This window comes from Macaca thibetana, chromosome 11 (genome assembly GCF_024542745.1).
Source record: "Macaca thibetana thibetana isolate TM-01 chromosome 11, ASM2454274v1, whole genome shotgun sequence".
Lineage (NCBI taxonomy): Eukaryota > Metazoa > Chordata > Mammalia > Primates > Cercopithecidae > Macaca > Macaca thibetana.
The window spans coordinates 19,636,554-19,650,467 of record NC_065588.1 but is presented as its reverse complement, the minus strand read 5'-3'; the positions used below and the strand labels follow the sequence as shown (position 1 = coordinate 19,650,467).

The following is a 13,914-nucleotide window of genomic DNA, read 5'->3' as shown; positions in this document are numbered from 1 at the left end:
AGTATACCTGTAATCCCAGCTACTTAGGAGGCTGAGGCGGGAGGATCGCTTAAACCCGGGAGGTGGAGGTACAGTGAACCAAGATTGTGCCACTGCACTCCCATCTGGATGACAGAGCAAGTATTTATCTCAAAAATAAATAAAATAAAAGATGGCCACTTTTAGGCCAGGTGCAGTGATGCACAACTGTAGTCCCAGCTACTCAGGAGGTTAAGGTGGTAGGACGGCTTGAGTATCAGAGCTCAACATTGCAGTATGCCATGATTGTGCCTGTGAATAGCCACTGCACTCCAGCCTGGTCAACCCAGCAGGCGAGACCTTGTCTCTCAAAAATAAAAAAAAATTAAAAGATGGTCACTTTTGAAAGACCCCATCCTTATTCCTCTTCTTATTACACAGCACTAATAGGTGTTGTCTGTATTACCTCCCCTTGAATTTGATGAGGCCTAAGACTTCTGCAGAAGTGATGTTGCCAGACTTCCAAGGCTAAGTCAAAAGGGAATACAGTTTCAGCCTGGCTCGCTCTTGGAACACTCAGCTTGGGGGTCCTCAACTACCATTTAAGAAATCTGGCTCCCCTGAAGCCGCAAAGTTGAAGAGATCCCGTGAAGAACATACACAGAGCTAGAGAGGGATGCCTGAGAAGCCCCAGCTGTTTCTAAGTCCCAGCTGTTTTGAGTCTTCCCCGCCCAGGCACCTGACATGTGACAGATACATGACATGAGTCAGTGGGCATTCTGATTCCAGTCCCTAGTCTTTAAGCTGCTTCCACAAGCTGATACCTAGTAGAGCAGAAATGAGCTGACCCTGCAGAACCCGGCCCAAATCACTGATTCGTAAGTTAAATAAATGCTGTAGTTTTAAACCACTAAATGTTGGAAAAGGGCTGCCAGGCAGCCGAAATAACTGGAACAATGTTCGATGTGTATTAACTCTGTAATGCTTACAACTCTAATAAACTGTTATTCATAACCTTTTCTTTCAGATAAACTAAGATTTGCCCATAGTCAAACAAGTGCAAAACAGTAATGCCAAAAAAACTGTCATACTACTATACATTCAAAGGAGAAACTTGAATGAATTGATTTAAGAAATAACTGAAATACAGCCTATAGTATACATCAAAATGGCACTAATACTTCTTTAGTGCAACTAAAAAAAAGACATTTTTTCTTTTCTTTCATTTTCTTTTTTTTTTTTTTGAGACAGTGTCTCACTCTGTCACTCTGTACAGTAGCACAATCATAGTTCACTGGAGCCTCAACTTCCCAGGTTCAAGTGATCCTCCCACCTGAGTAGCTGGGACTACAAGTATGCACCACTATATCTGGCTGTTTTCTTTTTTTTTTTTTTTTGGTAGAGATGGGATCTCACTATGTTGCTTAGGCCGGTCTCTAACTCCTGGGTTGAAGCTATCCTCCCTCCTCAGCCTCCCAAAATGCTGAGATTACAGGCATGAGTCACTGTGCCAGGCTGACATTTTCATCTAGTATGCAAAACTTTCATCTAGTGTAGCACACAAGCAAAAGTTCTTTGGTTTTGTACATTCATAGTGTATAATACAAAAGATATTTAACATCTACATAAAATTTGACCCATTCAGGCAGATAGTTTTACTAACAAGATAAACTATTAAATTTTGATTCCCACAAGTCAATTAGCTTCATAAAAATTCAAGGTCAGTCATAGAAAGCAATACTGAGGGTACAAAGAAATTGTCCCAAATTTAGAACTTAGGTCACTGAAACAGATTTGAGCCTAACAATGACAACATCAAATCCAACTCCAAACATTCCTTCCCAAGGCGATGGGGTAGTCACTTTTTCTATTTACGAAGGACAAAGAGCAAATTATAAAACTGGTCTTAAACAGGATTAAGGAATTTAGACACAACAGATTCTATAAGGCCACCTGATTTTGCTTTCAAAACTGCGGTTGTGCTGTAGGCTTTTTGGTCTATAAACTCAAACAATTAGGAAAAAAAAAGTAAAGACAAGTGCCTATTTTATTACGTGTTTCATGTGTGTGTTACAAATAAGTCAAATTTCCCTAAGGCCCTTCCTATTCATCTAAGGTGGAAGGAATTCTGCTCCCACATGATCCAGTTAATTTGTACTGTCACCTATAAACTTCTATTCAGAGTAAACTCCCAAACCTAGTTAGCGCCTTGCACACAGTAAATGCTCATCATTTTTAGCAAAAAACTTAAGTAGTATTTTTTAAAGCAAGTAAAATATATGGCTTTGTCACACTAAAATAATTCAAAAAAAAATTAACTGGAAGCACACTAAAAATCATTAGCCAAAACCAAGATATTATCACTATTATTACAAGCTATTATCACTGTAATTTAAAAAGCTAGAATGAATTTTTATCATCAAGAAAAAGACTACTTTCTATCCTCACAATTATTTCTCTGGTTAAAGACAAACGATTTTTTTTTTCCTGAAGACCCAGCAGCATCCATTAAATTGGCCAAAAGGGACTTTATGCAACAATGATGAAATATAGTCTATGGAAAACAAGTAGGCTACATTCTTTTATCACACTATGCACTGAGCACATTACTTTAAATTTGTCCTATCAAATCTATCACCCTTTAAGATTACTTCACCCACATTTTTCATCCAGCTTAAAGTATCAGCCAGCCACTGATATCTTTACAAACACTAGAAACATTCCACTTCAACACAATTACACTAAGGAAGTTATCTTTACCTTTTTACAAACATTTCCAGAGAAATGTATATACACAAAGATGGTATGTTTAAAAAAAGAATCCACTATGAAGAACACCCATTTAATAAAGAAGCAATTACATTTGAAGGTTTAATTAGTATTAAATCATAAAAAGAACTTTACTAAGGAAATTCTGAGGAAAAACATCAGATAACTTCAGTATACATTTCTGACAAGAATGACTACTGTCATTCTTGACTCAACACCTCAAAACACATGTTGAAGTAACAATTTCCGAGATTAATTTAAATCACTAAAAAAATCTATGGCCAATTCATCTACTCTTTGTACTTTAAAAAATATTTACGAAAAGTAATGATAGCCAGGTGTGGTGGCTCACATCTGTAATCCCTGCACTTTGGGAGGCCAAGGTGGGAGGACTGCTTGAGCTCAAGGGTTCGAAACCAGCCTGGGCAACACAGGGAGACCCCCATCTGTACAAAAAATGAAAAAATTAGCTGGGCATGGTAGTGCATGCCTGTAGCTCCAGCTATCTGGAAGGCTGAGGCAGGAGAGTCACTTGGGTCCAGGAGTTCAAGACTGCAGTGAGCTGTGATGGTACCACTGCACTCCAGCATGAGTGACAGAGCAAGACCCTGTCTCGAAGTACAAACAAAACAAAAACAACTGTTCTCTTTTTCTTTCATCAGCCACACTAATGAAACTGAGAAAGAAATATGTAATCAGGTATTTCCACATTCAGTTGAATTCAACCAATTACTGAGAATGAATACAGGCAACAACATACTAAGTGAGTGCAGAAGGCAAGTTCTGCAAGTATAAATGAGACCTCATCTTTACTTTTTTTTTGAGATGGGAATCTTGCTCTGTTGCCCAGGCTGGAGTGCAATGGCACGATCTCAGATCATTGCAACCTATACCTCCCAGGTTCAAGCTATTCTCCTGCCTCAGCCCCCCGAGTAGCTGGGATTACAGGCATGCGCCTAATTTTTGTATTTTTATTATGGGTGTGAGCCACCATGTCCAGCCGGATCTTTACTTTTAAAATGTTATAGTCTAGAGGAAATAAACACAAATGGATATTTCAATACAACGCCATAAATATGAAGTAGAAATATGATGACTTCTGGCCAAGAACGGTTGCTCATGCCTGTAATCCCAGCACTTTGGGAGGCCAAGGAGTTGAAAACCAGTCTTGGCAACATAGCAAGACCTAATCTCTATTTTCAAAAATAAAAAAAAATTTTTTTTTTTTTTTTTTTTTTTGAGACGGAGTCTCGCTCTGTCGCCCAGGCTGGAGTGCAGTGGCTGGATCTCAGCTAACTGCAAGCTCCGCTTCCCAGGTTTACGCCATTCTCCTGCCTCAGCCTCCCGAGTAGCTGGGACTACAGGCGCCCGCCACCTCGCCCGGCTAGTTTTTTGTATTTTTAGTAGAGACAGGGTTTCACCATGTTAGCCAGGATGGTCTCGATCTCCTGACCTTGTGATCCGCCCATCTCGGCCTCCCAAAGTGCTGGGATTACAGGCTTGAGCCACCGCGCCCGGCCCAAAAAAAAATTTTTTAAAGAAATATGGTGACTTTTAAACCCAAAAGAACCTACCTAAAATATCCTTGAGATCTGGGATATAACAAAGCCACACACGGCAATATTCCGAGTTTGTCTAAAGAAGATAATACATTACCTATTTGTTTAACTGTATTTAAAGTACTTGCCAACCCTACAGCAGTACCCTCACATTTGAGCTCCAAATTACTTTATACTGTTTTGTCAAAAACCCTCATTTTTAAGAAAAAGAATCAATCTGAGCTTCACAGAAATGAATGATTTGCCACATTTCCTGATGGCAATAAAGTCAAGACTACAATACTGATCACTTATCCTCAGCTGGAGTATTCTTTCCACTGCACCTTCTCTGCATGAGAAATGGGGATATAAATGACTCTATGAAGTAAATACATAACCCCTTTGCATGTCATCTCACTTAATCCTAGCACTACTCCTATTTCACAGATAAAGAAGCAACTTCTGAGAAGTTAGATTACATCCATGCTCTTTCACTACTCAATGTTCCTTTAGTTATTCTAGTGACAGTTGTGTCTGGAAAAACGATGCAAACTATTGTTCAAATTAAATCCTCAAGAAAACGTATTCAGGGCCGGGCGCGGTGGCTCAAGCCTGTAATCCCAGCACTTTGGGAGGCCGAGACGGGCGGATCACGAGGTCAGGAGATCGAGACCATCCTGGCTAACACGGTGAAACCCCGTCTCTAATAAAAAATACAAAAAAAAACTAGCCAGGCGAGGTGGCGGGTGCCTGTAGTCCCAGCTACTCGGGAGGCTGAGGCAGGAGAATGGCGTAAACCCGGGAGGCGGAGCTTGCAGTGAGCCGAGATCTGGCCATTGCACTCCAGCCTGGGTGACACAGCAAGACTCCGTCTCAAAAAAAAAAAAAAAAAAAAAAGAAAACGTATTCAGAAATAAATAACATTTACATAGCCAGGTGCTACAGATAAAGTGCCAATCAAGACAGACATGGTTTTTCTTCTCAGGGAGCACACAACCCAGCAGCGGAGATAAATGGTAAACAATTACCCATATTGGGGTGAGGGTAATAAAGAACTCGGAATGTTGACAATACGTCTAACAAGGAACCAGCCTGTTCAAGGTAAGACTTGAATGTGAACTAGGGAGTCATACAGCAAGAAAGTGAAGAGAATAAAAAGAATTTTTATTCTCCTAAACATGCTATGCTCATTCCTGCCTTTATGTTTCAGTTAGGCTTTCTAGAATTCTCTCATCATTTACCCAAGCCTAAAATCTGTCCCCCTTCCCACACAAAATCCTTAGTCACTGACTATACAACACGTTCCAACTCTACTTTTTTTGCTTTGTTATTTTTGTGTGTGCTTGAGAGAGTCTTGCTCTGTCACCCAGGTTTGACTACAGTGGCACGATCATAGCTCTCTGCAGCCTCAGACTCCTGGGCCCAAGTGATCCTCCTGCCTCAGCCTTTCAAGTACCTGGGACGGAGTCTCGCTCTGTCACCCAGGCTGAAGTGCAGTGGTGCGAACTCTGCTCACTCACTGCCAGCTCTGCCTTCTGGGTTCACGCCATTCTCCTGCCTCAGCCTCCCAAGTAGCTGGGACTACAGATGCCTGCCACCATGCCCGGCTAATTTTTTTCTGTATTTTTAGTAGAGACGGGGTTTCACCGTGTTAGCCAGGATGGTCTTGCTCTCCTGACCTCGTGATCCGCCTGCCTTGGACTCCCAAAGTGTTGGGATTACAGGCGTGAGCCACCATGCCCAGCCTGTAGATAGGATCTTGTTATGTTGTCCTGGCTGGTCTCGAACTCCTAGGCTCAAGGGATCCTCCCACCTTAGCCTTCCAAAGTGCAGGGATGACAGGTGTGAGTAACCATACCTGCCTCCAGTTCTAATTTGAATGCACCATGTCGCAATTTACAGAAAAAACAGAATACAATAATCTCTTTAGCCTGCTCTTTAAACACTAAATATCTGAGGAGATGCCATCACGTTTCTTATCACTAAATGGGGTGCAATGGGTCTTAGTTTTTAAGACCAATATAATTATTACTTTCACAAATGCAAACTATTCATCATAAAAATAAATTAATCATGGATTAGACCACTGCTGTGCATTGCCATTACTAGAAAACTTATTCCAAAACTTTTTACCAATAGATAACAGGCATGCTCATTTCAGCAGCATATATGATAAACTTGGAACAATACAGAGAAAATTAGCATGGCCCTGCACAAGGATGACACGCAAATTCATGAAGCATTCCATTTCTTTTCTAATTGTTTTTAATATGTACGTGCAGCTAGTTATTGCCTAAAAAAAAAAAAAAAACTAGTTATCTTTTTTTATAACTAGCTGCACATACATATTAAAAACAATTTAAAATGAAGGCTTTTAGGCCCACCACAGAACAGTCACAGAAAACTGATTAAAATGTACATGCTGTAATCAAATATTTCAGTCTACCATATCCTTTTGCAAATTTCTGCAACACTCATTTGCAGACTCTTGCCATACATCTAACATCTGATTGATACAGTACTTTTGGGCATTCCAGATCATATAGCACTTCAAAATAATAGACGTTGCTAGCTACTATCAATTCATTTGTGCAGTGATTCTCTCTGCCACACATGAGGTAAGGGCTTCGTTTTATATCCTGCTGCATCCCCAGCATCTAGAAGAGTATCTGGCATGAGGCCGGGCACAGTGGCTCACGCCTGTAATCTCAGCACTTTGGGAGGCCGAGGCAAGCAGATCATTTGAGGTCAAGAGTTCGAAATCAGCCTGGCCAACAAGGTGAAACCCTCTCTACTAAAAATACAAAAAAGAAAAAAATAGGCCGGGCGCGGTGGCTCACGCCTGTAATCCCAGCACTTTCGGAGGCCGAGACGGGCGGATCACGAGGTCAGGAGATCGAGACCATCCTGGCTAACATGGTGAAACCCCGTCTCTACTAAAAAATACAAAAAACTAGCCGGGTGAGGTGGCGGGCGCCTGTAGTCCCAGCTACTCCGGAGGCTGAGGCAGGAGAATGGCGTGGGAGGTGGAGCTTGCAGTGAGTTGAGATCCGGCCACTGCACTCCAGCCTGGGTGACAGAGCGAGACTCCATCTCAAAAAAAAAAAAAAAATAGCAGGGCATAGTGGCATGTGCCTGTAATCTAGCTACTCAGGAGGCTGGGCAGGAGAACTGCTTGAACCCGGGAGGCAGAGGCTGCATTGGGCTGTCACCCAGGCTGCAGTGAGCCAAGATCGCATCACTTCACTCCAGCCTGGGTGACAGAGTGAGACCCTATATCAAAACAAATAAAGCACCTGTCACGTAACAGGGATTCCATATACATCTGTAGAATATACCCATCACATAGTAAACACTTAGTAAATGTGTACCAAATACTCTACAAGTAATTCACATAGCAATCATACAGGATAGGAACCATTACTGTCCCCCTTTCACAGACCTGAAGTAGCAAGACATTAAATAAATACTACTGTTGGGCCAGGTGCCTGTGGTCCCAGCCACTTGCGAGGCAGAGGTTGCAGTGAGCTGAGATCGCGCCACTGCACTCCAGCCTGGGTGACAGAGCAAGACTCTGTCTCAAAATAAACAAATAAATGCATACGTACATACTACTGTTGGTATTTTCAATTTAATGCTAGTAATTAATGGAGTATTCACCACACCCAAGATATGTTAGGTACTTACAAAGATCCTAAAAAAGCAAAAATGTCCCTGCCCTCCAAAATACCATTCTACAACAGAAAAGATGCACACATTCAAGCAACGTGGATGGATTCTTCAAAACAGTTCACAGCACTCTTTAACAAATTATTTCACTTAAACCACGAAACAACACTTCAGAGTAATACCTAACTCTGTTTTGTAGTTGAGGAACTAAAGTTCAAAGATACTACTCAAACATCGAAATATAGGTAGTAATATTAAGATTTAGGCCAGGTGTGGTGGCTCATGCTCAGGCTGGTCTCAAACTCCTGACCTCATGTGATTTGCCCTCCTCGGCCTCCCGAAATGCTGGGATCACAGGTGTGAGCCACATGCCTGGACAAGAGTACTTTCATATATTAACTGATTCAATAGCTAGTATTAATTTGTAAACTAATTCTACGGGCATTTTAAATATTAAAATTCCATTTAAAAGCTAATTTACTACCTGAAATTGAGACTGTCTTCTATTTTCTTGGCATTAACTATTTTAGCATAAATACACATTCAGTAATAAGTGTTGACATTTGATCATTTGTTGGATGACTCATTCATTCAACTATATTTTAAACTATTTTTACATGATACTGTGTTGGAAGAATGAAAATAAAATTATGTTTAAAAATTTTATTATTTTTGTTTTTAAGTTACCATAGCCTCTGAAATTAACCTAAGAGCGTAACTTTTTAAAAAGCACCTCAGTTTCACTGAAGAGAAAAAAAGTTCAAAGTAAAAAAAAAAAAAAAAAAAAAGCTAGGTTTTAGTAGTTTCACATAGCTAAATACTTCTCCCTACTATCTTTAAAACCAAAACACTTCTCCCTCCTATCTTTATAATCAGAGTAAAAATAAAATTATATAAAATTTCAAGATTTTGTAAATTTACCAAAATAAACACGCTATAAACTTACACTGGTTTTGAATAACTTTCTCCTGGGGGGAGAAAAATCAACTTTTTGTACTAAGTGGTATTTAATCATTTCATAAATTAGTCACTTTTTACCACAAAACCTTCCAATACCATAAATGACATCTCAGGTCACAACCTCTAATATCTATGTCTTTATATTTAATTATCTTTTTTTGAGATGGAGTCTTGCTCTGTCACCCAGGCTGGAGTACAGTGGTACAATCTCAGTTCACTGTAACCTCCGCCTCCCAGGTTCAAGCAATTTTCCTGCCCCAACCTCCTGAATAGCTGGGATTACATGCCTGCACCACCACGCCTGGCTTATTTATTTGTATTTTTAGTAGAGATGGGGTTTCACCATGTTGTTCAGGCTGGTCTTGGAATTCCTTGACCTCAAATGATCCACCAGCCTCGGCCTCCCAAAGCGCTGGAATTACAGGGCTGAGCCACCATGCCCAGCCTAATTATCTTTTTAAAAGTAACACTTAAGATATTTAACATGGCCTGTGGTGGTGGCTCACTCCCGTAATCCCAGCACTTTGGAAGTCCGAGGTGGGAGGATCATCTGTGGTCAGGAGTTCGAGACCAGCCTGGCCAACATGGTGAAACCTCATCTCTACTAAAAATAAAAAATTAGCCAGAGGTGGTAGCACTCACCTGTAATCCCAGTTACTCAGGAGGCTGAGGTAGGAGAATCGCTTGAACCCACGAGGCAGAGGCTGCAGTGAGCTGAGATTGTGCCACTGCACTCCAGCCTGGGTGACAGAGTGAGACTCCGTCTCAAAAAAAAAAAAAAAAGAAAAAGATATTTAACAAAGATGTTCAACAAATTCTACGGCATATCAGATAAACTAAAAAGTATAATGTAATCAAAACAATAGGAAGGTAAATGGGCATTATGATAATGGAATCCTTGTAATAGGAATGCCTAAAAATGTTATAGAGCACTTTAAAACTAAGATTATCCTTCCATTAGTTACAAAAATGAAGTTTTCTTACCATGATATCAATCTATAAAATCCACAGATTGATGTAATCTACAGTAATTTATAATAATTATAGATCCTTTCCAAACTCAAAATAACTGGGATAAAAATCTCAAAGGCAACAAAGAGGTGTTTCAGAATTAAGATTATTAAGACCACAAGTCAGTTTCACTAATAAGACTTCTTCATACAAATGACAAATCTATTACCCTGAAATGGTGACATTAAAACAGTATTTTGTAGTCTCTAAAATTAAGCATTAAGAAAACCAAGTTTGCTTGGTTATCAAGTTTTAACTTCAGTTGGATTTGACAGCCATATTTTACTTCTTATTCTGAAATAAGACGTAAAAATTATATACTCAAGTAAATATCTCACAAATGTCAAATAAAAGCCAAAATTCCACTTCCTAAATGTACTTAACCAGTAATTCATTTGTCTCCTGAAGTGATGTAGTAAATAGAAACTAACTAAAAACAAAACTCTGACACATATCATCACTTGGTTTTTTTGAGACAGAGTCTCGCTCTGTCGCCCAGGCTGGAGTGCAGTGGTACCATCTCGGTTCACTGCAACCTCTGCCTCCCGGGTTCAAGCGATTCTCCTGCCTCAGCCTCCCGAGTAGCTGGGACCACAGACGCATGCCACCACTCTCGGATAATTTTTGTATTTTTAACGTAGGTAAGGTTTCACTGTGTTGGCCAGGCTGATCTCAAACTCCCGACTCAGGTGATCCGCCCACCTCGGCCTCCCAAAGTGCCAGGGTTACAGGCCGGCCTCCACTTATTTAAGGTGAATTATTCTAACTCTTAAGTGGAAGTAACAGGGGACTTGAGAACCTTTGTTCATATGCAGCCCACCATTTCCATGCTGTATTTACTGTCCTGAGTAAGACACTCAACTTGCTGCTTCATCTGTTAAACCGAAGTCAAAATAATACCTATCTTGCACCAAAGTTGTGGGAAAGAAATGGAAGACATCGAATTTGTACAGTGGTAGGCAAGTATACGTGTATACTGGGTAAATGAAAAACGCTGATTTTATAAACTAATGTCAACTTTCAGATATGTAATGGTATTAGAGGAGAATAAAATGGTAAAAATAGCACATGCTTCATTGTGCAGTTTACATCAATTTTTAATTCTCTTGAAGACATTCTCCTTCCTACTCATGCCTACACAGTTCAACACAATTTTCCTAAGGTTTGTACAGTCTACTTTACCCCAAGATACTTTCTTAACTAGACGTTAATGTCAAACAGAATCTAATGCTAGATTTTCAAAATCTCCAGGACTCTGTCTTACTTGTAGCATTAAATACTAAGGTGTTCGTTTTTAATCAATTAATCGGAATTCCTAGAACTTCAGAATATTAAACTCTTAAATGAAAATCACTACCGACCACTAAATTTTCCATTGCTATACTTTTCTGGGGAGCATGTTTAAAAAAAAAAATCTTACTGATTGTCAAAACATAAGCAGATGGTCAAAATAAATGCTAATACACTTTAGAAGTGGCATAATACGCATGATGTGATTCTCGTTTTTTTAAAAGTACACTAAAAACCAACCCAAACAGACCAAAAGTAATGACAGGACAACTGAAACATATACTATCACACTTTTTAAATGTTCTGAAAAAATGCGCATTTTTGTCACTCTCCAGTTACTTCTAACAAGCTTTAGTCAGAAAAATAATACTCATTCCTTCCGAGACCTCTCCAATATATGACTTTAAATATTATCATGTAAAATCATGACTCTCACATTGAAGCATTACTATAAAGCCGCAAACTACGTTGCACCTTCCAGACTGTATTTTGTTACGATTCCAACTCTCTGATTCCGCAAAGTTATCTTAAAAGGCCATCAATTCACTATTCTTTTCCACAACCATTTATACGTGTTTAAAACTTTTTCCCAGATATGCTCCCAAAACAGAAAAGATTGTTAAAATCACGTTGGAGACCACATGACTGACTACAAATGAAAGATTTGGAAAGCAATGATTTAATACAAAAGAACAATCCTTTTTTGTTTAAGTAGAGAAAAGTGATAGCTGGGGTCTCCCCCCTGGACAAGGAAGTTCTGTTAAATCCAGGCGAGACCAGCCATATTGGAAACACTTGTCAATTATAGTTCTGACAAGTGTTCCCGAACACGGTTGGATGAAGCTAACCTTGAGTACCGACGTGTGTACATCAAGGCCCTCTTCTGCTCCGCCAGAGGATCTGGGCCCGTTTGGGGACTGTTTCCGAGTTAGAGCCGTCCTGAGGTCCGTGAGGAGCGAAGCGCCGAGGGGAAAGAGGGCGGGGAAAGGAGAGTTGGGGGGGAACGGTTTGAGTTGGAAGCCGCGATGCGCTGCGAGAGGGGCGCGGCGGCGGCGGCGAGAGATTTCCGAGTTGAGAGCCTGGGGGAGGGGCCGAGGATTCGGGGAGCAGGGGGATCGCGGCAAAAAGTCGCCTTGGTCCCCCTTTGAGGGGCTCGGGAGTTCAAGAGGAGGAAGGGAAAGGGAAACGCTTCAGAGCACTGACCTGTCCTCCGAGTCCATGCGGCTCAGGGGTTCCCCATCCGACGACATCTCCAAGCTGCCTCGCCGGCCCCCGGAGGTCGCGCTGCTTCCGCCTCCCCCAGTCCCGTAGCCCTCGTCGCCGCCGCTGGAGACGACGCTGCTGCTACTGCTGCCGCCCCCGCCGCCGCCCTGGCTGCCCCGCGGTCCCTTGGGCTCCTCCAGGCCCTCCTTGCCGTCCCCATCCCCGCTGCTGCTGCTGGCGGCGCCGGGGCTCAGCGACCGGGTCTCATCACTGCTGCTCCCGCCGCTGCTGCCCACCAGGCTCTCGGCGCTACTCTCCTCCTCACCCCCGCCACTGCTGCTGCTCTCATCTTCCTCCTCCTCGTCGTCGTCCTCCTCGTCTTCGTCCTCCCCGGCCTGGCTGGCGCTCTCAGGGCTCGGCTCCGACATCGTCTCCGCCTCGCCGCCCCCCACTCCGCCGCCGCCTCCGCCGCCCCCACCGCTGCCGCCGTTCAGCAGCAGCGCCGCCACCGCCTCTGCCTCTGCCTCCTCTTCCTCCTCCTCCTCTTCCTCCTCCTCCTCGGGGGGCTCAGCCCGGCCCCGCGCCGCCGAACCCGGGCTGCCGGGGGGCAGAGGGCTCAAGCGGGAGAGCTCCTCCAGGTCGGCCATGTCGGTGATAGCGGCGGCCATGGCGGCGCCTGCTCCTCCTCCTCCTCCTCCCTGCCGCCGCCGCCGCCTCCCTCTCTCGACTCTCGCTCTCTCGCCCCCCTCCCAAACGCCCAAAACTCCGCCGACGCCGCTGCAGAGCAGGAGGAGGGCCCGCGAGCTGCGTCAGCCTGCACACGCGCTACGGAGCCCGCGCGGGGACAGGCGCGCGACTACGCGCACTCACACGGAGACGGCTGCGCGCCTGCGCGGCGGCACGAGGCGGCACCTCAGCTGGCTGCGAGTTCTGCGCCCGCGCCCCCGCCCGGAGCCCGCCCCGCTGCCCCGCGCCCGCCCCCGCCCCCGCCTGGCCCCGGCAAGTGCTCAGCGTTTCCTCGGGGCCTTCCCACGCCGTGCTGGGCTTCGAAGCCCAGGGACACGCGGACTGAAAACTCCAACGCTGGCCGGGGATTTTAGCAGCCTTCCGAGTTCTCACGATAAACTCATTCATTCCGGGGGTGTTTGGGGAGTGTCCCCTCTGTACAGGCGCTGAGCCAGGAATAGAACGAGCCTACAGTCTACGAAGAGAGCCGTTTAAAATGGGCAAAAAACACTAGGGTGTAAGGTACTAAATTTATATGCGCAACATAGGGCGACAGGTTTTAATACACCCTATGTTTGAATACCCCTGGGGATGTTGACATCCTGAACCCAGAGCAAACATCTTGGTTCAAGGTCCTCAAACTTTTTAGTTCATGAGCCTTCGAAAACAATTTTGTAAAGCCGTGTATGTTCTTAAACAGTTTAAAATGACAGCTATATTTCTTCCGGCTTATAAATATTTCATCTGTCGCATTTTTTAAAGACTGTATAGCCAATGGATTCTAAATACC

At 43.1% G+C, this 13,914-nt stretch overlaps 1 protein-coding gene and 1 non-coding gene across 8 annotated transcripts in view; one reads left to right on the top strand and one right to left on the bottom strand.

Moving 5' to 3' along the window:
- Positions 1–13,276, bottom strand: part of AEBP2 (AE binding protein 2) — a 255,197-nt gene extending 241,921 nt beyond the window's left edge. For 4 of the 7 annotated variants that reach the window (XR_007717608.1, XR_007717609.1, XR_007717607.1 and 1 more), the window contains exon 1: positions 12,399–13,270. Coding sequence is in view for 4 of the 7 variants with exons in the window: in XM_050747605.1 (XP_050603562.1) it covers positions 12,399–13,066 (668 nt within the window). In the remaining 3 variants the exon portion in view is untranslated. The other 3 variants (XM_050747604.1, XM_050747606.1, XM_050747607.1) reach the window with 2 other exon arrangements.
- On the top strand, positions 6,414–6,519 carry LOC126931963 (U6 spliceosomal RNA). Its single transcript, XR_007718058.1, has one exon. It is a non-coding gene; the product is annotated as a U6 spliceosomal RNA (small nuclear RNA).
- Positions 13,277–13,914: the final 638 nt, after the last annotated feature.